This window comes from Centropristis striata, chromosome 10 (assembly GCF_030273125.1).
Source record: "Centropristis striata isolate RG_2023a ecotype Rhode Island chromosome 10, C.striata_1.0, whole genome shotgun sequence".
Lineage (NCBI taxonomy): Eukaryota > Metazoa > Chordata > Actinopteri > Perciformes > Serranidae > Centropristis > Centropristis striata.
In genome coordinates, this window is record NC_081526.1 from 38,851,986 (window position 1) to 38,875,723 (window position 23,738).

Genomic DNA, 23,738 nt, shown 5'->3' on the forward strand with positions numbered 1-23,738 from the left:
ACACATGAACAAATATGTAAATCAATTAAAAACATTTTAAAATAAAAATATATATGCATCAATAAAATGAAAAAGTTAAATAATGGAAAAATTAATTATAGAAGCAAGTAAATAATGGAATTAGCAAAGGTAAATAAAATATTAATACATTTAACATTATTTATTTGGTACATTTTTAGGGTTTTTTTAATTTTATACTTACTTTTGGCAGCTTCCATCCGCTCATTATACAGCAGGGTAAAAATCAATCTTCTGGCTTTAAAAAATAAATAAATTTTTAAAAAAAAGCACAACAGAGCTGCAGATGTAAATAAAGACAGTTTTTGTTTATTGACTCATAAAACATCCTTCAAACAATAAATCCATTTCAAGGTAAGGTCTCTGTACAACGCTTACTAAGCAGATTTATTTATAGAAAATGTATGAGGGGCCGTGCTTAAAATCACAAGGCTCCTTCAAATTTAATGGCAGGTACTCTGGAAAAAATTACAGCATTCCATCAACAAATATTTTCAAGCAATAAATATGCATTTATAAATAGTGTAAATTTACATCAAAATAAAAAAAAAAAACACAAATTAAATTCACTCTTTTTGTCTATGTGCAACCCTTTTTCTCTGACTTGGCTGTTTGTCTACAAATGATTTCCTCTTGCCGAACCCCGAAGTAATCAAAGCCTCGTCGTAGCTCCAGCAAAATAAAATTAGTTTTCTTTTTTTTTAAAAAGGGGGGAAATGTTGCAAAGAGTGCGTCACTCAACTTTTCACATTACAAAACAGTTTTTATGTGGTTTTCCTGACCGAGGAGGTGTCTATCTAACATACAAAAGACCGGCTAAGATAAAGACTCTTCTCATGGAGGGGGCGGGACCAAAGCTCTTTGTGTCAACTCACAAACAGAATACAAAAATGGAAAAAAAAGAAAACTATCCAGTCAGTAGTCTTTGATGTTGCCAGTTAAACATAATATGTACAAAACTTGAATTCAGCGTTTGTTTTTTCTGTGGGGTTTTGTGTGTTTTCTTGTGAAGTCCAGCTGAGCCAGCAGGAGAACAGTCATGGAGACAGGAGGAGCGCCGCCCCCCTCCAGTCCACCGGGGGGCGCCACCACTACGGGCAGGTTGCATAGACACACAGCTTTCACGCAGCTGCCTTACACGGGAGAGCTACAGAGCGCCGTTTCAAGACTGCCGGCTTACTTCCTGAATATCAGAAAAAAGAAGAGATTTTTTTTTTCCCGGAGAGTTTTCCGATTTGAGTCCATCGTGGTCGTAACTGTCCTCAGAACAGCAGCGTTAGCATCAAGAGGAGGAAGGCAGGGGACTCGCCTGAGGACACACACAGAAGAAGAAGAAGAGTCTCAGATCTGCAGAATAAACCCACAAGACTCAAAGTGGCATCATTAAAGGGACAGTCTGGGCTTTTTTAGTGAGGTAGCATGAGTGAATGATCATGAACAGAGTCTTACCTACAGCAGATGGCAGGTGGCACACCCCCCGTTAGGACTGCTAGGTCATGGAAAAGATCAGAATCAGGATTATTTTGGTGAATATTGGGATCACAGTTATTTAACAAGATTACTCATCAACTGTGGAAACAACAAAAATGTTGAAACAGTGGATTATATTGATTTTATAATATAAAAATGACAAAGATAAATGTAAAAAAAAAAAGATAAAATGAAACAAAATAGGAGATAATTGTATTTTTTAATGATATATTTTAAATTCTATATTTAATTTAATCCAGCTAAAACATATTTATGACACCTTTCTTTCTTTCTTTGTCAAAGGAGTGTGGTGGTGTTGAAGAGAGCATAAATAAAAGCTTCAGTTCCCTCTGTGTAAACCTAAACACAGCTGTCTGACAACAAGGTAGAATAGTGAAAAAAATAAATAAATTAATTAAAAAAAATATATATATATAGACTGACGGCACCCTGACTGACATCTACAGGTATTTCTCAAAAAAATTAGAACCTCATGAAAAAGTTCAATATTTTTTGTCAATTATATCAGAAAGTGAATCTCGTATATTATATAGATTCATTACACAAAGTGAAATATTTCAAGCCTGTATTTTTTTGAAATTGTAATGATTATGGCTTACAGATAATGAAAACACAAAACTCTGTGTCAAAAAAATTGATTACATGAGCTCAATAAAAAAAAGATATTTTAAACACAAAATTGAACTGTTTCACTATATTCTAATTTCCTGAGACACTGAGTTTTGTCTTTTCATTTTCTCTGAGCCAGAATCATCAAAATCACAAGAAGAGTTTCACATTCTGAAACGATTAACAAAAAATATTGAACTTTTTTATGATATTCTAATTTTTTGAGATGTACTTGTACTGTATTAATACACTGACCTCATACAACTCCACTTGAGACATCTAAACTGTCCCTTTAAATGTCTCCTTTGTGTTTAAAGTGTTGTGTTGACACCTTTTCAGGGGTTTTTGTGCCTTCTGGTACTTACGAGTGTGAACTGGTCATAAACCTGCATGAGGTCCTCTATCTTGTACTGCTCTAGCACCACAAAGTTGTCCAGGTTAGTGCTCCCCCTACGGGCACAGTCCTGGCAGTGCACCACGTACGTCTTCCTGCTGTTGCTCTCTGTGGTGACAAACAGCAGGTCGAACACCTCCACCTGCACCAGAGAGAGAGAGAGAGAGAGAGAGAGAAAAGAGAGAGAGAAGGTTCAATGACTCCACAGTAACAGCAGCAGAGAGGAGGCCGGCCTGTTTAACCCACTGAGGCCTGAAACGCCTGTAAAACCTCTGGGCGATTTTAAAATAAGCCCCTAAAACAGGGGTGGGCAATTCATTTTAAGGTTGCAGGGGCCGGACCAAAACTCTGAACTAAATTCTGCTCAATATTAATGTAATCGCTTTATAAAATACAGTAAATTATCTGGTTTTGAGCTGCTACTGATAGGAACACATGTTATGATGAGACTGTTAATGTGGAGTAAATCAAATATAGCAGTAAAAAGTAGTAAATACTCCAATCACTATATCACTTTAACATTTATTTTAAACACAACTGTAAATGACATTTAGTGTTTTACAATGTTGTGATGCTTTTATTTTGAAAAGGTGCTGTCCAGCGTGAAACAGGTGCTTTAATTTTGAAAGGTAGTGACGGGAAATAACCGGTAGAACGGTTAAATGAAAAAACGAACGGTAAATAATAACGAGTGCGTCGTAATTCATATAAAGTTGATATAAAGTATGAAAAAGGCTTCTATAGTGGCTGACTGACAGGACACAAGGTTTGTTAGAGTTTATTTATTCTGTCATATATATTAGTGGCTATATTTGTTGTCTTAACTATAGTAAAAGTGCTTGATAGCTCTAGTGCTAATGCTAATGTTCTATGCTATTTTTCAAAATAAAAGCACCGCGGTCTGCGCTAAAACCTGAAGTTTTTCTGGAAATTCAACAGAAGTGTCAACGCTTCTACTAAATAATAGATTTTTCAGCCTCTGTAGCAGATAGAAATGAAATTAAAAAAAGTATTTGAGAGCTTATACAAATACTACAAAACAACATATCCTTTTTCCAGGCTTCAATGGGTTAATGAGTGTTATTACCTCACAGATGCTGCAGTAGTGAGCCGGCTCGTTGTGGGTCCTCCCGTGCCACACCAGCTCTTTCCCAGCAGCCAGCAGCAGTTCCCGCTGCATCTGACACTGCTTCAGAGTCCGCAACAAACAATACCTGACACACAGAGACACACGTAAACAACAACAATAACACACCTGACAGTCATATTACAGTCTGTGATTTAGGAGAGAGTCCTCACTTGATCATCTCAAAGAGCTTGTGGTCGGACACTTTGATGTTCCGGGCCATGTTCCAGGACAGGTGGATCATGGGGACGATGGATTTGACGCTCTGCAGTTTGTTCCACTCGTATCGCTCCACCGCCAGCTTGTACTGATGAGCTGAGGACGGAAAAAACACAAGGTCTTCAATTCATCTGGATGTTATCCAGCTGAGGTTTACACAGTTTCCAGGGTTTTTTCTGACGATGTTTCTGCCCACAGCTCTGATGTGTTCCAGCAGGCAGCTCGGTAATGAGCAGCAGCATCACTGGAAGGGTTTTACAGATATTTAAGGGGAAAATCTAAGAACTTTCAAGGTACCAAAACCAAAGACTTCCAGACTTTCAAAGCTTTTCTCACCACATTGAAACTGTTACTATAAAGTATTTTGTCGCAGCTTTTCATATTGACTTTGTTGTTTCCTGCAGCTTGCACAACACAAAACCTACAAACAAACACCACGTCGAGATATTCTAATATTTGAAATTAAACTATTTTCAGTTTATTTGAGTAATTGTTTAAATAAAACACAAGATTTTGTGGAAAAATCGAGCAGGAGTTTATGCAAATTCAAGCATGTTCCAAACCATGAAAACTGCTTAAATTATCATTAAATTATCATTCCCTCTGCATGTTTTATGCAACCTTTTTCCACTATTATACCTTCGGCCACCACAGGGTGATAACAAGAGCCCTGAAAATTTTGTCTCAGGGAGCCTCAGGGACTCTTTTAGTGCAGTAGTTCTCAACCTTTTTGAGTCGCAAACCCCAATTTAACATGCATGTTGTCCGCGACCCCCACTCACTGAACACAATCTCACACGCACAGTTCAGATCACCCAAAAAACAAACAAAATGACCACAAAATGACCAAAAAAAGGAAATAAAATGACCAAAAAAGACACAAAATGACCAAAAAATAAATAAAATGACCAAAAAAGATACAAAATCACCAAAAAAAGATAAAAAATGACAAAAAAAGGAAACAAAATGACCAAAAAAGATACAACATGACAAAAAAAGACGCAAAATGACCAAAAAAAAAAAACACATAATGACAAAAAAAAGACACAAAATGACCAAAAAAAGACACAAAATGACCAAAAAAAGAAATAAAATGACCAAAAAAATCCCCAAAATGACCAAAAAAAGACATGAAATGACCAAAAAGACTAAAACACATTAACACATGAACACTTTAACACAGTGGAGACAGAGCTGACTTCCAAAATGATTTGGAGACCCCCAGAAATCATCTTGCGACCCCAATTGGGGTCCCGACCCCAAGGTTGAGAACAGCTGTTTTTGTGGACACGTTTCAGGTGAAATAATACAAATGCAAATATATCAAGGTACTACAATTGTGTAAATAGTCATACAAGTATAAAATTCAGCAGGGAGTATTCTCAAACAAAGAGGAAAATAGAAAAATAAGTCTGCAGGGACAATCCTTGCTGCCTCGGGGCCTTTCTTCATCTCTGCAGGCAGCACAGTAATTCACTGGCCACAAACTCATTTCTAACATCAGATGTATTTATTTCCTGACCTGTGAGCGGTCCCACGTTCCATGCGATGTTGTTGCACCAGCCGATGGCCTGCACCCAGTGGATGGTGCCTGTGTTCAGCCACACCAGGTCCCCAGGACGCTGGATGAAGCGGTAAACAGGCACGTTGGTCTCGTACAGGTCCTCCAGGTTGGGCCACCACGAGCCCATCAGGAAGTTGATGTTGTTCCTGTCAGAGTAAAAGACATGATATCAGAGTCACAGCTAATCTAACTAAAGGGACATTTACACAAGTACTAAAATATCAATCTGAAGAACTGCTACTCCATTATTTTCTTTTCACAGCTCTTCAAAAGGGGAAACATCGTACGTTTTTTTAATTCTCTACCTTACTCGGACAGCTATAATTACTTTAAAAATTGTGCTTTTTGCAAATTAAACATTAAAAATGTACAAGTAGAGCTGGAATGATAAGTGGTTGAAGTGGTTGACATAAAATTAAATGTCATGGTTCAGAGCTTTACAATCTATAGATTTTAATTATCCTATGATTTATTATTATGACTTTATTTTATTTTAATTATTCTAATGATATTTTCTTGTTTAATAATAATGTAATTTTGAGGTTTGGACGGTTGGTTGGACAAAAAAAATTTGTAAAGGTGTGACTCTTGTGATGTCATTTCTCACTTTTACTATTTTAACAAACCCAACAATCAGTTAGTTAATTGAAAAAATAATCAACAGATTAATTGATGATGAAAATAATCACGAGTTTATGGTTCAAAAAGTGTTTCACTTCCAACTACAACATTAAAATCCTGTTTTTACATGATTAATATTAATATTTAATATGCAACAGTATAACCGCCACAAAGGCAATTTTACTCCAGTGAGTACTTTTGCTAGAAATACTTTTCTCAATAATACTTGCATACTTTCAATCAAAATTATCTAAACAGCACATTTAAAAACAAATAAGAGACACTGACCAAAGAGCTTCACAAAGTAAAATAAAACAGAAATGATCAAGAAGGAAAATCGACAAACACAAAAGAAAAAAGAGAATTTTATCAGGCAAAGAACTATATTTGGTAACTTCAGGTAATATTTCGGGAAAAAAAGTTGCAAATTTACTAGATTAAAGTGGCAAATCTACAAGAAAAAAAAGTTGCAGATTCAAGAGATTTAAAGTGGCAAATCTGCGCGAAAAAAGTCGCAGATTTACGAGAAAAAAGTGGGAAAAAAACAACTTTTTTTTCTCCCAGATTCACCACTTTAATCCTCATTGAAATACTTTCCAATTCCAAATTTCAACCCTAGAGAATATTGGAGGATACAGTCAGAATGTGTAAAAAACAACATACGAAATAATATTTTGAAAAAAAAGTTTACGAGATTAAAGTCGCAAATCTACGAGAAAAAAATGTGCAGATTTATGAGATTTAAAGTGGTGAATCTGTGAGAAAAAAGTTGCTTTTTCCCCACTTTTTTCTTGTAAATCTTCGACTTTTTTCACACAGATTTGCCACTTTAATCTAGTAAATTTGCAACTTTTTTCTCGAAATATTACCTGAAGTTACCAAATATAGTTCTTTGCATGATAAAGGACAATTGCACAAACACAGAAATAGAATATAGAAATAAAAGCTGTGAGCAGACAAGCCTGAATAGTGATAAATGAAAAGGTAAGTCGGTAACACTTTATATTAAGGTCCTTGTAATAACCATTAATTAACAAGTAATAAGGCATTGTTCTCGCTTTAGATCCGGTAGTTGCAAAAAGCATAGTTAACTTATAATAAATGAGCAATAAAGTATATTTTAATATCAATAAGCAAACAAAATAAGATTAATAAAGGCATGGCAAAGACATAATGGGTGGGTCATGGGTGTTTATAAGCTTATATAAGTGTTAATAATGGCATTACAAACACACAATAATGTTAATAAGCATCTTGTAAGGACTTACAAGGGCCTTATTACTTGTTAATTAATGGTTATTACAAGGACCTTAATATAAAGCGTTACCGGTAAGTCTTTAGACAGGTTTTACATTTACCAATGCAGAATATCTACTAGGGCCACCTTTTACTTTGGAAACATTTTAAATGCATGACTTCTACATGTAATGGAGGTGATTAACATCGTGCTATCAGAGCGTGTGAATACTTCTATCACCGTGTGGCTGACGTACCTTTCACAGAAGTCGTTGATGACGCCCCAGTACGTCTCCGGCACGGCGAACCACTCACAGTCTCCAGGACCGATGTTGATGTTCACCGAACAGAAGTTGTTGTTCTCCTGGTGACCTAAAGAAGAAAAGGATGTGATTATTAGTCCTCCTGGTAACTTTCAAGGCTATCCACAACCTCGCCCCCCCATATCTGTCCCACCTCCTCCTGCTCCCTCAGATCCTCTTCCTCCATACACCTGTCTGTCCCTCCACCTGTCTCACCACCATGGGGAGCATTCAGCCTCTGAACTCACTACCACCCACTCAGGAACATTGACTCACTCCCTCATTTCAAATCACAACTCAAAACACATCTGTTTAAAACTGCTTATTCCCTTCGATGACTTTTACCAAATCAAATCAAATCAAATCAATCAAATAGTCTTTATGGTCATTATATAGTTCACTATACAACGAAATGTAAAGTGCCACTGCATAAGGTGCATAGTTATGACAATCATAACACAAAACAACATGAGTAAAAACATTTAAAAAATACAGAGCTAAACAAGGACAAAAACAAGAACAAGGACATGATGTAAGAAATAAGTATAAAAATAAATAAATGGCTACTTAAAATGCAATAATTTATACATGAGGTAAATTGAGTGTTTTGCACATACCCGGTCCAATATATCTATTGTACTGTATTGTATTGTTATTCATTCTGTGTATTTTATTGCGTTTCTTTTCTATCCTTTTGTACGGTGTCCTTGAGTGCCAAGAAAGGCGCCTCCAAATAAAATGTATTATTATTTATTATTATTACTACTCATAACACATCTGTTTAAAACTGCTTATTCCCTTTGATGACTTTTACCCTGTCCAATATATCTATTGTATTGTATTGTTAATAATTCTGTGTATTTTATTGTATTTTATTGCCGTTTCTTTTCTTTCCTTTTGTACGGTGTCCTTGAGTGCAAAGAAAGGCGCCTCCAGATAAAATGTATTATTATGTATTATTATTATTCCTCAGAGAATGAGACAGTGTGTCCCTGCGTACCTGGCGTCCTGCTGCCTGGAACCTTCATGTAGAGCTGCACCGTGTTCATGCCCAGGATGGTGTGGCCCACGTGGCTCAGCAGGTTCCCGGCTGACACCACCCGGGCAAACGCCGGCAGCTTAGACAACTCCTGGAGCTGCTGCTTCCACCTGGAGGAGACAAGGCTTACAGGTGAGCATGGACAGGTGAGCATGGGACAGGTGAGCATGGGACAGGTGAGGGACAGGCAGCGTGGAGGAGAAGATGTGTTCACTCACTTCTTGTCGTCAGAGAGGTCGATGTTGGTGCCAAACTTTATGTGTTTGAAGGAGCCTTTCCTTCGCCGCATCGCACTGATGGAGAGAGTTTAAAGTGGTTAGAAACAGGAAAGACACGCCAACACTCTGAGAATGTGATGAGACAAGAGAAAGCTCACCTGTCTGAGGAACCTGCTTCTGTTTCCATCTCCTTCTTCTTCTCATTCTCCTCCTATCACATATAAAAAATAAAAAAAAAAACACTGAATGTATTGGGAAAAGTCTTAGGAACAAGCGTCAATTGTTCAATCACTATACGGCTTGGTGATGTGGAAAAAAAATCAAATATCACAATAATTCTCACCAAACTCTTCAATATTAATATTGCCGCAATATTTTAGAGTTGACTATTGGTGCTATTACAAAGAAACAACGTGATTTATGATAAACAATCATCGGAAATGCAAATATATTAGCTTAGTGAGTAAAGGGAAATAAAACCAATTTCAAAGAAGTTTGGAAGCAGTGTAACCCATAAATAATAAAATGCATCAAATACATATTAGAAAAAGGAACATAAATTATATTGTCTTTGTACAGTTAGCAAATCTTTAAACTCTGTTTTATTTAACACAAAGTCCCATAATTGTTGGAGTCATGGTTGTAATAGAACAGTTGGAACAGTGCGATAAGTTGAGAAAACGACACCACTTTAGTGTAATGGAGTCTTTAAAATCAGGAAAGACTTATCTTCATTTTAATTTATTTGGTTTTATATAAATTTACAGGTAAAAACTAAACCTCATGCATTATTTCAGGGCATGTAATTCATCTCTGCATCACATCATATACACTATTGGTCAAAAGTTTTAGAACACCCCAATTTTTCCAGTTTTTTATTGAAATTCAAGCAGTTCAAGTCAAATGAACAGCTTGAAAGGGTCCAAAGGTAAGTGGTGAACTGCCAGAGGTAAATAAAAAAAGGTAAGCTTAACCAAAACTGGAAAATAATGTACATTTCAGAATTATACAAGTAGGCCTTTTTCAGGGAACAAGAAATGGGTTAACAACTTAACTCTATGGAGTCTTGGGCTATTTTGTCCATTTTTGAATTCTTTTCATGTCTTTGTAAGTCATTTTGTGTCTTTTGGTGTCTTTTTTTGGTCATTTTGTGTCTTTTTTTGGTCATTTTGTGTCTTTTTTTAGTCCTTTAGTCCAACATAAAATGTGATTTTGAATCTTTTTTTAAATTTCAAAACACTATCATGCTCAATAAAGAATTTTAAATGTTGCAAATGTGCATTAATTTCAGAGTACACTGAGACATTAAACTGCATCATTTTCAATAAAATTCTGGAAAAGTTGGTGTGTTCTAAAACTTTTGACCAGTAGTGTATGTATAATGTGTTTCCAGCACCAGTACTGGTGTGTTTGTGTCCCACTGACCCGCAGAGACTCCTGGAAGGACGAGGCCTGGTACTGGGCGTATTTGATGACGGTGGTGTGGGAGCGGCTGCTCTCGCAGCGCCACATCTTCCTGCTGCCGCTCGGGTCCCAGTTCTCATCGGTGGGCTGAGCCAACTGGGTCCGCACCTCCACCAGGTGGTCCGGGTTCGCCTCCACCAGCGTCTTCGTGGAGAAGAGACCCAGATCTGTGCGTGGACGAGAGGAAAACAGTTAAATCTGTACAGCTTGTGGAGCAAAGATCTTTACGTCCAACTTGGAAAAATCTTGTAGAAACGGTTTCAATTTTTCTCAAATAGTTGTTTTAGATTATATTAGATTAGATTTTATTTGTCATTGCACAGAAATACAACGAAATTCAATGCACTCACGTACTGGATTCATAAAAAAAGCATAATAAATAGTAAATAACAAGATACATTCTTATCATCTCATCTCAATAAATAGTAAATAGAAAAGATACATTCTCATTCTCTCAGCACTTAGTATATTCATGTCATTCATTCACTGGACCATCAACTTAGTGCCATTTTCCTCGTGTATGGCATTATAACTGTTATTCTGCCATTATCGTGAGGTTTCTGTATATATTTTATATACTGCAGTGAAAACTCAAGGCCACAGAGAGTAAAATGTGACAAAAACAGCCTGAAACTGCTCAGTGTTAGAGGGTTCCATTTATTATTGAAGAAAAAAATGTTTCTTCAATTCAAGCTTCCAGGGGATTTAATTTAAACTAATTTTCCTTCATAATCATACATAAAAAATATTGGGTTTTTTTTGTAATTTTGTCTCCTGACTGAAAGAGAACAAGGGCAGATAGTGAGAGGGTTATTAGTAGGGTAATAGGGTTTGTTGCTGGCTGTGTGGTTCTTTATTTATTTTGCCTTATTGTTACTTTGGCTACATTTCTTCTCAACAAATAAGCAGCATCATTCTGCTAGATCACAGTATTACATAACAAGGCAGCAAGTGGCTGTAATAGCAGAGCAGATGTTAGTAGATTCTTGGCTGTTTGGTCCCTGTAGCAATCACGTGCAGTAACACTTTCCACTTGCAGGTGGTGCTGTTGTCATACATGTCAAACTCATCCACACACACACACTCTGCTCCATGATCACAGAGACACACCCACTGAGCCACATGAGACTGGAGGAGACAGAAACATCCAGCTGCACATGCTCCCAGCTGCTGTCAGCATCACATGTCAAATACGACAACAACAGCCACATTTTTACACATTTAAATGCTTGAAACACAGAAATACAGTGTGTGATGCACACTTTTTTGCTTGGCTCGTACCTAGTTTGAGCGCTCCAGCCAGCCCTCTGATGACGGTGACCGGGTTGGCAGGGTTGGTGCAGAACTGATGCAGAGGAGGGAAGAAGGCATCCCTCTTGTTTTCTAGCTGCAAGTCAGAGAGGAGACACAGGAGGAGCGGTCAATGCCAGACTGAATGGTGAGAATCAACACATTGTTTTGTTTTGTTTTATTAAAGGATCCCCATTAGCTTGTGCCGTGGCAGTGCGCTAGTCTTCCTGGGGTCAAAACATTTCAACAAGTAATACTCAACAGTCCTACAACAACTTTAACAGTAAAAATACATTCCAAAATACATTAGAAAAGAGCAGCACAAAAGTTCATTACAAAATGCAGCACAAATTTAAAAGACAGTTTGTAGAATCAAAACATTGAATTATAGCCATTTGGATTAAATGTTTAGGAATAATTGGTCAAATGCATTTGATGAGAAAAAAAAAATAAAAACAATACAGCTTTAACCAGTATCATTGATTGTGATCCTGGACATCATGAATCCAGGCAAACATCGCTTCTATAAAGAGTAGCGTCCTTTCAACCAAAATAAACAATTTTTTTTTTAAATAAACCCCCCCAAAAAATATAATAAGCCCATTAAAGAGGAGCTAACTACGAGTGTTTGTGTTTGGTGCCGTAGCCAGGATACACGGCACACAACAACATGATGAATACTTCTCCTTGTATGGAGCGGCTGCACTCACATAAATACTGGGTGTTGGGGGGTTGAGTTTGTCCTTTGGCAGTGGAGGAGAGGGCGGGCGGGGGGGTCGCGGCGGGGGACACTTGTCCAGGAGGATGCTGCTGGTCGACAGGCCGTTCTTCCCCAGGTTCCTGCAGCCAGGAGGAAGAGGAGAGGTCAGTAAAAGCAAGACATGACTGACAGTAAACAATCAGACATGTGCAACACTATGTGGTTTGCAGAACGGGGCGCTAAACAAAACAAAACATCTGCAAGCTTCAACACAACAAACATTAAAACACAGATTTATAACTGTATTAAATCGCAAATGTGCAAACATTGTGCAGAATCAGAACTTTATTGGACTTCAAACAGAGATTTTTTATAAATAGCAGTGAAGTGATCCAGCAGGAATATGCTTTTGTATATGAATCCTATACTTTGATTTGATACTTTATTTATACCAAGAGGTAGATTTGGTGTGCAGTCGAGTGAGATGTCTCAGCACAAAACACACAGCATACAGACATTAAGAACACAACAGACAGATGAAAGACACAGTAACCATTAAGCAAATAAAAAACTCAAAGAAGTGCACCACTGCATCCCATTGAATGCCATAGATAAAAAGTCAATCGAATAAATAAGTAGATAAAAATTTTATGATGGTAAGGATGTATAATTAAAAAGCAACTGTCATGGCCTTAGTAAATGGTATGTTTTATTTACTTCCCTGATGGCAGAGGGAACAAAGCTTTCTCTAAATCGCTTCGATACAATCCCTGATCCAGTTACAATCCTGCATTTGTTGTTAACTAATGCACTCTGAGCATGAAAGGAGGGGAGAAGACAAAAGGTATCTTAAAAAAACAAAAAAAAATCTATCTAAAATGTTTGTGTTAAGTAGGGCTCGCTGATGTCTGACATACGTGTTCATGTCTATAAAACTGAAGGATACAGTGCGAATATAAAACCTGCCGGTTAACTAGGATGCAACCTGACCTGACTGATGAAAAAGCAGTAGGCAGCATTCCAGTTCATGCAAACCAACATGTACTTAATGCTACAATCATGTAATGTCTACTAATGGAAGACACCACTTAGAAATAATACACAAACAGTCACAAGTACAAGTCTTTACATTCTGCAAACTCTTGATAAATCCTGAAGTATCTATTTTTTGCTGTGGTTCACATTTTGAACTCCTTTCACACGTTGCATCGTATTGCATTGCAGCCCTGAACTTTCGTCTGGAAAAGCAAATGTCTGCATCAGTTGGACTGGACATTAAACGGCCAGAACTCTGTCAGCTCAGAGTACAAAATCAGTATCAGGCTGGACTGAGTCCATGTGTGAATAGAGTTGGTTTATCACGTGGCTGACCAGAAGAATAAAGGCGTTTAGGGTGAAGAAGAAGGGTCGTTTCTGCCAAAGAAAATGTCTAACTAGTGAGACAACAAGATCCAGAACATCTGTCAGGAAGGGCTCGCTGCAAAATACTCACAAATTCAAGGAACAGTAAAAGACTCAATCGCTAGGACCAAAGGACGAATCGGCTACATGAACCTGATTTCTGCAGTGCACTTATTGCATCGTGTCCTGCGAGGGATGTGCCATATCGTATCGTTCATGATTATACCGCTATCATTTTTTTATGAGTAAAAAAAATGCATATCATGATATTTTCAACATGGCTATGGGTTTCCCATTAATGACCTAGACTGTGGCGGCTCCAGAGTCTCATGTGCTGCGCTAACGTCACATTTAAAGCTACTGAAAGTTTATCTAAACTATTCATAATATCAAGTTATTTTGCGTTGTGTCTCTGCTCAGCAGAGTGTCTGTCTGTCTCAGTCCCGTCCCCACATCATCTCTGTGTGTCTCAGTCCCGTCCCCACATCATCTCTGTGTGTGCGCGGCCTGAACTTAATTCTATCAACCTGTCCGGGCCGTCAGAGGTCCAATTATGCCGTTCGTTAGCCGCGAGCTAACATTAGCCAACAATTAAAGTTGTTTTAATCACAAAGAGCTACTATTACTTCCTGTCACTAAACACATGCAGCTTTCAAAATAAGAGCACAGTGTGCTACTCCACCACAGAATTTACAAGAACACTGTCAAAATAAGATGCCTTAAATAAAATATACAAGAACCTTTATTCTCCTTTACAATATTTCATTAAAAATATGCAATGATTAAGATCCGTGTATTTGATGGAATAGTGGCATTAGAATCTGTGAGAAGACACCAAATTTGGGCTTTTATGAAAAATAATTCTCCAGTGGGAAATGCCCCCGGACCCCCCTTGCTAGCCATTTTTAACATAGTCTGGCTGCTCCATGTCCTAGTGGAAAGCCCTGTTGACTGTGGAAAATGTTATGTGAGGTGTTTGCTCTCATTTGTGGCAACTGTTGAGATTTGCACTTTACTCTACATTTTAGATTTAGGATTTATTTATTTATTTATTCTTTTGGCCATTTTCAAGGCTTTATTGAGAGTGACAGAGTGAAAGGGGAAGACAGAGGGTTTTTTATTTATTATTTATATTTCCTAGATATTTTTTAGTATTTGGTAATATCGGTAAGAATACAGTTATTGCAAAAATACCCTGAAATATCTTGATAATCACCCCTATGTCCTGCCCCAGACGCCAACCCTCACCTTAACCAAACCCATCTGACACAGAAAATGTTATATGCACAAACAGATTGGTTCTTCAGTGGCTTGGACAAGATATTTAGGAGAGCTTGCTGATTCACCAGTTTTCTTGTGTTAATCATTATTATTTATTAGTTGTCCAGACCTGCTGCAGGAGTCCTGTGTAGATTGTGACTAATGCATTGCATATTTCAAACGATTTGCTATATAAATTACAAATTAGATAAGATAAGAATACAAGAAATGTCTGGACATGATTTTTCAGATGCTGTCACAAGTTTATATGAGAAAACATCTTTGCAGTTGTCTAAATTTTACTTTTAAATCTGGTTATATTAGTTGTAATATTGGTTTTATTTGGGTGTATCTGCCAGTAAAGAAGGTTTTGCAGCTTTTAATTGACACTTTTATTGTTCTTTTTGTCAACTGGGAGATATTGTAGTTTTATACACTACCGGTCAAAAGTTTTAGAACACCCCAATTTTTCCAGTTTTTTATTGAAATTCAAGCAGTTCAAGTCAAATGAACATCTTGAAAGGGTCCAAAGGTAAGTGGTGAACTGCCAGAGGTAAATAAAAAAAGGTAAGGTTAACCAAAACTGAAAGATAATGTACATTTCAGAATTATACAAGTAGGCCTTTTTCAGGGAACAAGAAATGGGTTAACAACTTAACTCTATGGAGTCTTGGGCTATTTTGTCCATTTTTTAATTCTTTTCATGTCTTTGCAAGTAATTTTGTGTCTTTTTTTTTGTCAATTTGTGTCTTTTGGTGTCTTTTTTTGTCATTTTGTGTCTTTTTTTGGTCATTTTGTGTCTTTTTTTAGTCCTTTAGTCCAACATAAAATGTCATTTTGAATCTTTTTTTTACTTTCGAAACACTATCATGCTCATTAAAGAATTTTAAATGTTGCAAATGTGCATTAATTTCAGAGTACACAGACATTAAACTGCATAATTTTCAATTCAATTCTGGAAAAGTTGGTGTGTTCTAAAACTTTTGACCAGTAGTGTACGTGTGACTCTGAATTCCAACCAGGAGTCTGAGGGGAATGTTTTCTCTGACTTGGCTGCTGGTAATGACGGCCTGACAGATATGATGTGAGCTTGGCCCTGTATGAGGAGCGGCCCTGAACCTTCAGAGAAGAAGAAACTCGGTGATGAGAGACATCATGACAGCTCGAGACTGGATTTAAAATCCAAGCAGCCGCACCCACACACACCCAGAGATTTACTCCAGTCTGTGTGTGACATCAGCTCAGGATGCTACAGTCAAAGTATTTCTGCAATTCAGTCTCAGAGACACAAAGTGGCAGCTTTTATCCAAACAAGATGTTTCTGATGAACACAACCAGCACACAGCGAGGGGTCAAAATGTCATGGCATTCTCCAACTGTCAACACATGACTCACTTCCACACACACACGAGTTCACATGTGAATAAATCTGCTGCTGAGTCGCTGCCACAAACACTCAGTGTCACGCCGTGTCATCTTTTTCAATTAACAAAGGCGCACACACACACACACTATATATCAATAACACAGCTTCTCATTGGGTAACTGCATCAATTAAGTCATTAGCTGTGATCCAGCCTGTGTTTCTACAACATTCAATAACACATCCTTTTGTTGGTGTAATTAATTGACAAAAATGCTGTAGTTTCATTTTCCAAAATAAGTTTAAAGAAGGCAACTATAAACACGTTTTTATTTCATTGATCACATTATTATCAGGTCACTGTTTCTTCTTTTTTCTGCAGCCCACAATCAAATAATAAAAGGAAATACCCTACAATTCACAGGGATTTCTTAATTTATACTGGTACAAGGAGCATGTTTTATACTTCTTGTGTGTATCCAATTATCTAATTCACATGTGTATTTTATATACTCTCTGTTTAAAAAAAGAGAACATAGTCACGTGTATCCTGGACTGTTCCAATGATTTTTATCATTAAGTTCAAAATACAGATGCTTTCCAATTTTAGATGAACTAGTTTGACCACAGTTTTTCCTCTGTATGGTACGCCTGAAGTGAATAATGTTCAGAAACACAATACTTGAACTATATGATTAAGGGACATTATTCAAACTCTAAATGGCAAGTTTATATCTTAATATCTAAACAGTATATTTGTTTATTATAAGAAAAGTAATTAAATCAAATGCATAAGCACATGTGATTGATTGATAGTTAATGTAGAATCTAGAAATGTGTCATTTGATTTTTATATTTTAAATGAGTGCTCTTCTATTTATTGACAGCTAAATCACAAGTTGAAATGAGATGAAATAACCCTGTAGTGGGCTTATACTTTTCTTTCAAATGTGCATATAAAGAACTAGAGAAAGGAGATGAATGAAATCAATAACTACACATCTGTCAGGTTGGGGTAGCGAAAGGCACTGAATAAAAAATAAAAAAAAGGGCTTAAAACTTTTCTGTTCAGGGAGGCATGTTTAGGTTGTCCCTAGATGTTTTTATTTCGTCTCTGCATAATGTACTTTATTACCCGTGTCTTTTCTTTTTTATCTACTGCTGATTTTAATGAGTTTTCTCTTTCTTGCTTCTGTTATAAAAATTAGGTTTATACAGTGTTTCAGATGTTTTAAATCCTACAATGAGTATGGGAGTCCCCATTTCTTACATGTCTTGTTTCTACTTCTCTGATATGACTTTATTGCTGAGGCTGGCAGGGTGAGGTAAGGTTCAGGGTAAAGTATCAATAAAGGAAGTCTAGAACAGAGTGAGGATCAGAGACAGGTCAGAGGACATTTAGATTGGGGATATCCTGATTACTGATTAAGGGAACAAAGGAAAACGTCTAGATGCACTGTATGCAAATTGTCTGTTAACAATTTGCAAGGGTTAGGACAGCCCATTATCAATAATAGTATAAGAATCACCTGTTAGAGCTCCTCTGGGAGCCTTTTTCTCTGTAACCCCTCGTTGTGTGTTGCACTGTTAAACGCTCCTTCTTGTACAAGAATAATAAATTCTAATTCAACTTTACTACTCCGAATCCAATCTTCTTTATTGAAGGGTCACTCTAAAAAATTCCTATAACAGCTTCTGGTTTCTGTAGCACTTTGAGATTTCTGTATGACAAGTGCTCTACAAATAAAATGTATTATTAATAAGGTTTCAACATATTACTGTTCACCAATCTCACTTGTTTACTTTGATCAATGTTTTGTTTTTCTGGTTTGTTTTGATGACATGTATTGACCGAAATAAACAGATACGAACTAGATTACATTTCAAGTAAAAAAAAAAAAAAACATGACATTTTTTTTTTTTTTTTTGTGTTAAATCGACAAACTTAACCCATAAGAACCCAGACCCAGTTCTCCTTAAAGGCTGTCGACCACATGAACACATTTCTGATGTTTTAAAAAAAAAAAAAATAATATAAGAATGACCTGTTAGAGCTCCTCTGGGAGCCTTTTTCTCTGTAACCCCTCGTTGTGTGTTGCACTGTTAAACGCTCCTCCTTGTACAAGAATAATAAATTCTAATTCAACTTTACTACTCCGAATCCAATCTTCTTTATTGAAGGGTTACTCTAAATAATTCCTATAACAGCTTCTGGTTTCTGTAGCACTTTGAGATTTCTGTATGACAAGTGCTCTACAAATAAAATGTATTATTAATAAGGTTTCAACATATTACTGTTCACCAATCTCACAGACAAAAGAGCGTCTTACCTGCAGGCTTTGAGCACCTCGCTGGAGCTGGGGTAGATGGAGACCGAGGACCAGGGAGCCAGCCCAGCAGGGGCCGTGTGTCTCTGGGCAGGAGGCTCCACCTTCATGGGGCTCTGGGAGTCCTCGGGCCCCTTCCCGTTGACCGTGGGCCCCTGGCTGTTGCTGTTGGACGGGCTGTTAAGGCAGGAGAGGCTGTTGGAGGAGTGGGGGTCTGCTGAGCGCGGGGAGGGCGTGGCGGTGGCTAAAAGCGGCGACGACGCCACCGACTGTTCTGACGTTGGCTTGGCGTTACCGTGGAGACCCGGGTGGACGTTGTTGATTTTCTCTGAGGAAGGTCCTCCGTGGTTACTGTAGTTATTGTTATCGTCGTTACTGGTAGTATTGGCTTTTCCCTTTAGCAAGGCGGAGAGCTGAGGATTGTCTGCAGTGAGCGCGCCGGGAGCAGGAGAGCTAGGCTGAGACAGGCTAGCGGAGCTGTCCATCACCCGCGGCTGGACGTGATTAGTCAATCCCTGCGCGGGGGCGGTGCCGGGACGTAGGGGTGTCCCTGCGGAATGCCTGACGGCGGCCTCCGGACCTGATGGCAAATTTGCGGCGGCGGCACCGTTGCTGCCGTTGTTGCCCCCTGAAGGCGTGGTGTCTTTGGTGTGGACCCCTGAGGTAGTAGCGGCGTGGGGAGGCGAGGACAAGTGGTTGGGTGTGGTCTGGGGGGAGGTGGGGGACAGAGAGGAGGCTGAGGAGGAGGCAGTGCAGGGCCCAGAGGAATGTCCAACCTGATTCAGAATGCCAGAGGAAGAGAACGAGGTCTGAGGGGAGGAGGAGGAGGAAGAGAAGGGAGGTTCTCCATTGGGACCTGCCGAATGTGAACCTGGACCTTTTTGAAGCCCCTAGACAGAGGAAGAGCACAAAGACACATTGAGAAACAGAACGAGATTACATATTGTTAGCCTCATAGCATAATTGCCTAAGTAATTTTTTGGCCAAATTGTGATATCTGCCTAACTTTACTCTCCTACTACTGCTGCATCCTATCAGAACACATGTTAAGAGTCCAAAATCACTTTCTGCCTTAGTCATCTCTGTGACTTTGGCATTTTTTGCGGCTACATACAAACCAAACTACATTATTTATATGTAAGAGAAAAATTGCCTTAGTCAGGGCATATTCTGCCTAAGTCACTTTTATCTGTTATGAAATCGATGTTTAATTTTTTATGCAAACTTGTTCACACTTCTATTTGAACTTACTGTTACAATATCAATTAAGAATACCAATGGGCTTACTAAAAATTGTGTATTTTCTTGTTTCCCGAAAACGTTCAAATATGACTTATATGCTATGAGGCTAACGATTTCAAGTTAAAAAAAAAAAAAACACTTAAAAATAGACAAATTTAAGCAAAAATAAGGCACATGAACATACAAAAGTGTCACTGTAAATACCATATTATTAGACAAAGAGAACACAGAGCCCAGAGAGGGGGATACCTGAGTGGTAGTGTTGCGTTGTTGGCTCCTCCATGTCTCGTCTGCATGACTGGGACTACTGGTAGTGCTGCTGGTGCTGGGGCGACTGGCGGCTGTGCAGTTGTGAGGTAGAGAGTTCTGCTGCGGGTAAGGCACGTTTCCGTTGCTCGCGCCGCCACCTCCCAGTCCCAGGGTGTGATTTTTGTCCAGGTGTCCCAGCAGCCCCGCTGAAGGACTTGAAGAACAGGATCCATTGGCTGTGGGCTGGGGGACACACGGGGGCCGGATGGCTGCGTGGTTGAGGGGGGAGGGGCGGGAGAGGCCTGCGTGGTGCAGAGAGGACTCGGCCGAAGGACCGTTGGGGAGGCAGGGCCGCGGCGGGCCGCTCGCTGCCGCCTGCTGCCTCATCTGGACACGGAGAGAAGAGACGGGTCAGACCAAACAGAAATACTGACTCGGCACATTTCTCAACTTAATTTTGCACTAAGTTGTATATAGTATATTATTATTATTATTATTATTATTGAATATTTGTATATTGTTAAATGTCTTTTCTTAGATTGCTTATTTTTTTATCTTTATCTTAAAAATTGTGTGAAACTTTGCGGCTGTAACAAAGAAATTTCCACACTGTGGGATTAATAAAGTCAAATCTGAATCTGAATTACTGACTCTGTGCTGCTACACTGACAATGACATGTAGAGCCTTGATAGGTTTTTAGGTCCAGAGGTTGCAACCTCATAATTATTGTTGTGTATATTCAAAGATATTGTTATTAGAAATATATCTGTCCTAAAAGCACCTTCTATTTTGTTTAAAAACCTTGCTTTTAGTGCAGAGAGTCATAAATATATCAGCAGACATGCAGCTGTAGGTAACTTTACATTAGCTAAAGCAAGATCTAACGCCATCAAGTGCACGTTTCTGTACAGAGGTATGAAAGAATGGAATTCACTGCCTAAAAATATCAAACTCACCACTAACATAAAGCAATTCAAAATATTAATAAAACAGTATTTACCAAAATAAGAAAACGTGAAATGTGTGTAATATGGATTAATATGTGAATAATTTTTGTTTTGTTTTATTTTTATTATGTTTTGTGTTTTTAACTGTATATTTGATACTGTTGGACCCCAGGAAGAATAGCTGTGGCTTTGCTGCAGCTAATGGGGATCTTAATAATAAACTAAAACTAAACTAATAAACTAATAATCCATGTGTGTACCTGCTGCTGATGTTGCTGCATGAGGGAGAACTGGTTCTCCAGCTGCTCCAGCATCTGCACCTGGGGGGGCTTGAGGTTTGCTCGGTTGGTCCGCAAGTGATCTAAATGCTGCACATTTAACATTGGATTCATTAAGGAGCTCACAATTACTTTTAATTAGAAAAGTTACATATAAGATGCATATTGTTTTGAAAATAAAAAGAAGAAGAAAAGTATCTTAACCATCAAACTGGGCTCCTGATATCAGAAAGAAGTGATCCAACATCTTCAGCTCAGGTCATGGAATTCTCTCTCTATATATATTATACTATACTACACTAACAATATAATTAATTCATTATTGCTGCATATTTAAGGAGGTATTAATTAGCTCCTTGGCTAACACCTTGTAACACATGAGCATTACATTTAAAACAGCTTCAGGATTGCATTGAGCAGATTTCACATTTTAAAAAAAACATCCAACTTAGTTTGTAAAGCTACTGTGCATAATTCATTTTTCAAAAGACTATTAATATGACACATGCAAATAATATGAACTTGCATCATTTGCTACCTGGAGCTTCTGTGGCGTCAGGTACCAGCTGGGGATCTGCTGAGGGTTGGGGCTGTTGGCCCACGAGTCTGCCGAACCCTGAAAAAGAGACAAACACTGTAAATCATGCTTTACCTTCCCATTTCCCCCCAGAATAGTAATGTTATTGTTCTTAGCGGTACCTTAGCAGGGCTGGCAGTGCGTTTCCTCTTGGCAGGACTGGCCTGGGGGTCTGTGTGATTGCTGGCGGGCTGGCCCCCCTCCCCCTTACAGGCCTGGAAAGCCAGCAAAGGGAGACAACTTGTGAGGACAAGCTGGACTAACAATAAAAAAATATTCAAGTAAACTACAGTTCAAAATGAGCCCTAATGTGGTGTTTCAAAAGGGGACAAACAGCCAAAAACTTTCTTGCACGACATTAAAGGAATAACTTGATGCTACAATAACATGCACAACAATATGCGCATTTAAATACTGCATGTATGACAATACTCTGATTAAAATGTGGTTTGTGTTATCACCTTAATCCAATTGAAAGAGGTCGATTAAGGTCATAATCAGAGTATTCATGCTGAGGTTAAGATGTGGGATAATGCAACATGAGTTGCATCAGTGAAGGGTTGTTTGGACATGCAGAGCATGTGTTCTGGTGCCTTACTGGCTGTTTACACATGTTTACAGATCATTTACAAGCTTCAAACGTCTATATTGGAGCAATTAAATGAGCATAAATGATTCTATTTGTTACTGCTGTTTCTCTGTTTGGTGATGGTACATAACAAGCAGGTGCTAATGATGGCAGTGATGTTACTCTCAGCAAAAGAGAATGATGTCGATGTTAAAGATAATAAACAAAACTGCATGAAAACAGGTTTGACAAGCAAAATAAGGGGACTAAATAAAACTGATATGTTGATGGTGAGGGTTCAGATCTAATGTGCACCACTAAGATTTAAATTAAGTTACATGAGTAGGCCTGGGCGGTAGCTTTGTTTGCATAATGTTAAACTACCTCTCCAGGGTATACGGTATATAATGATATTTGTGTTAAATAAATAAAACAATCATACCCATATCCTTCTATAGCATAATACAGTGATACCGCCCATGCCTACTACAATCTACTTGATCTACTGTATCCATTAAGCATGCATTTTGTAGTTTGTCAAGTTTATTTGTAATGCACACAACTGCACACTTGTGCATCTTCTCATTAAAGATAAGAGCTGTGGGACATAACCAGCTCCTTGTGGCTTTGCTTCATAATTTCAAACACTTGTCTTGTGACACAGAGAGGCACTATGAAGGTCAACTACACTCTGGTAATTAGATTATTGCAATATGGGCCTCGCTCCAATTCCTTCAAACTGTTTCCCCTTTTATCTTTCAGCCCATATTGGCCACAGAGTTTGGGAACATCAGTATTGTCTGATGCAGATAGAAGATAAGAAAGTATCAGAGCAAGGCCATAACTTTAAGAGTCCTCATGAATTGATAGTTCAAGTACTTTCCAAGAGGCTGTAGTCTCTGGTATGAACTGGGTCTCACCTGCTGTGCCTGTGCAGTGTTCAAGGCCCCCTGCCTGGACGTGAGCTCAGCAGGAATGGGTAGGCTCCACGCCTCCTCAATACTAGGAAGCATTTTACTCTTATTCTGCAGACTACCTGGCTGTAGGTTACACAACTGAGCCTAGGAGAAATTATGTAAGACACAAACTTAACATGAAAGTCACTACAAAGACTACAGCTTACTCATAGGTGGTATTTTAAGTAACTGTACAGAGTATAACAGAAATGTTCAATGCCATGAAGGTATGCTTTACAATTACAAGTGAGAAAAAATGTGTTTAAAACACACCAATA

General features: G+C 38.2%; 1 protein-coding gene across 4 annotated transcripts in view; it reads right to left on the reverse strand.

Moving 5' to 3' along the window:
• Positions 1–307: 307 nt before the first annotated feature.
• Positions 308–23,738, reverse strand: part of kdm6a (lysine (K)-specific demethylase 6A) — a 54,797-nt gene continuing 31,366 nt past the window's right edge. Inside the window, exons 13-31 of one of the 4 annotated variants that reach the window (XM_059342553.1) lie at positions 23,425–23,565; positions 22,059–22,151; positions 21,898–21,975; positions 21,342–21,449; positions 20,134–20,520; positions 18,646–19,532; positions 12,302–12,431; positions 11,583–11,688; positions 10,263–10,468; positions 8,996–9,048; positions 8,838–8,912; positions 8,581–8,729; positions 7,536–7,650; positions 5,380–5,567; positions 3,812–3,953; positions 3,600–3,726; positions 2,484–2,654; positions 1,472–1,504; positions 308–1,327 (exon numbers count right to left, since the gene is read on the reverse strand). In XM_059342553.1, the coding sequence (XP_059198536.1) occupies positions 1,499–1,504; positions 2,484–2,654; positions 3,600–3,726; positions 3,812–3,953; positions 5,380–5,567; positions 7,536–7,650; positions 8,581–8,729; positions 8,838–8,912; positions 8,996–9,048; positions 10,263–10,468; positions 11,583–11,688; positions 12,302–12,431; positions 18,646–19,532; positions 20,134–20,520; positions 21,342–21,449; positions 21,898–21,975; positions 22,059–22,151; positions 23,425–23,565 (3,162 nt within the window). In that variant the 3' untranslated portion in view covers positions 308–1,327; positions 1,472–1,498. Of the gene's footprint in view, positions 1,328–1,467; positions 1,508–2,483; positions 2,655–3,599; positions 3,727–3,811; positions 3,954–5,379; positions 5,568–7,535; positions 7,651–8,580; positions 8,730–8,837; positions 8,913–8,995; positions 9,049–10,262; positions 10,469–11,582; positions 11,689–12,301; positions 12,432–18,645; positions 19,533–20,133; positions 20,521–21,341; positions 21,450–21,897; positions 21,976–22,058; positions 22,152–23,424; positions 23,566–23,738 lie in introns of all 4 variants that reach the window. The other 3 variants (XM_059342551.1, XM_059342552.1, XM_059342550.1) reach the window with 3 other exon arrangements.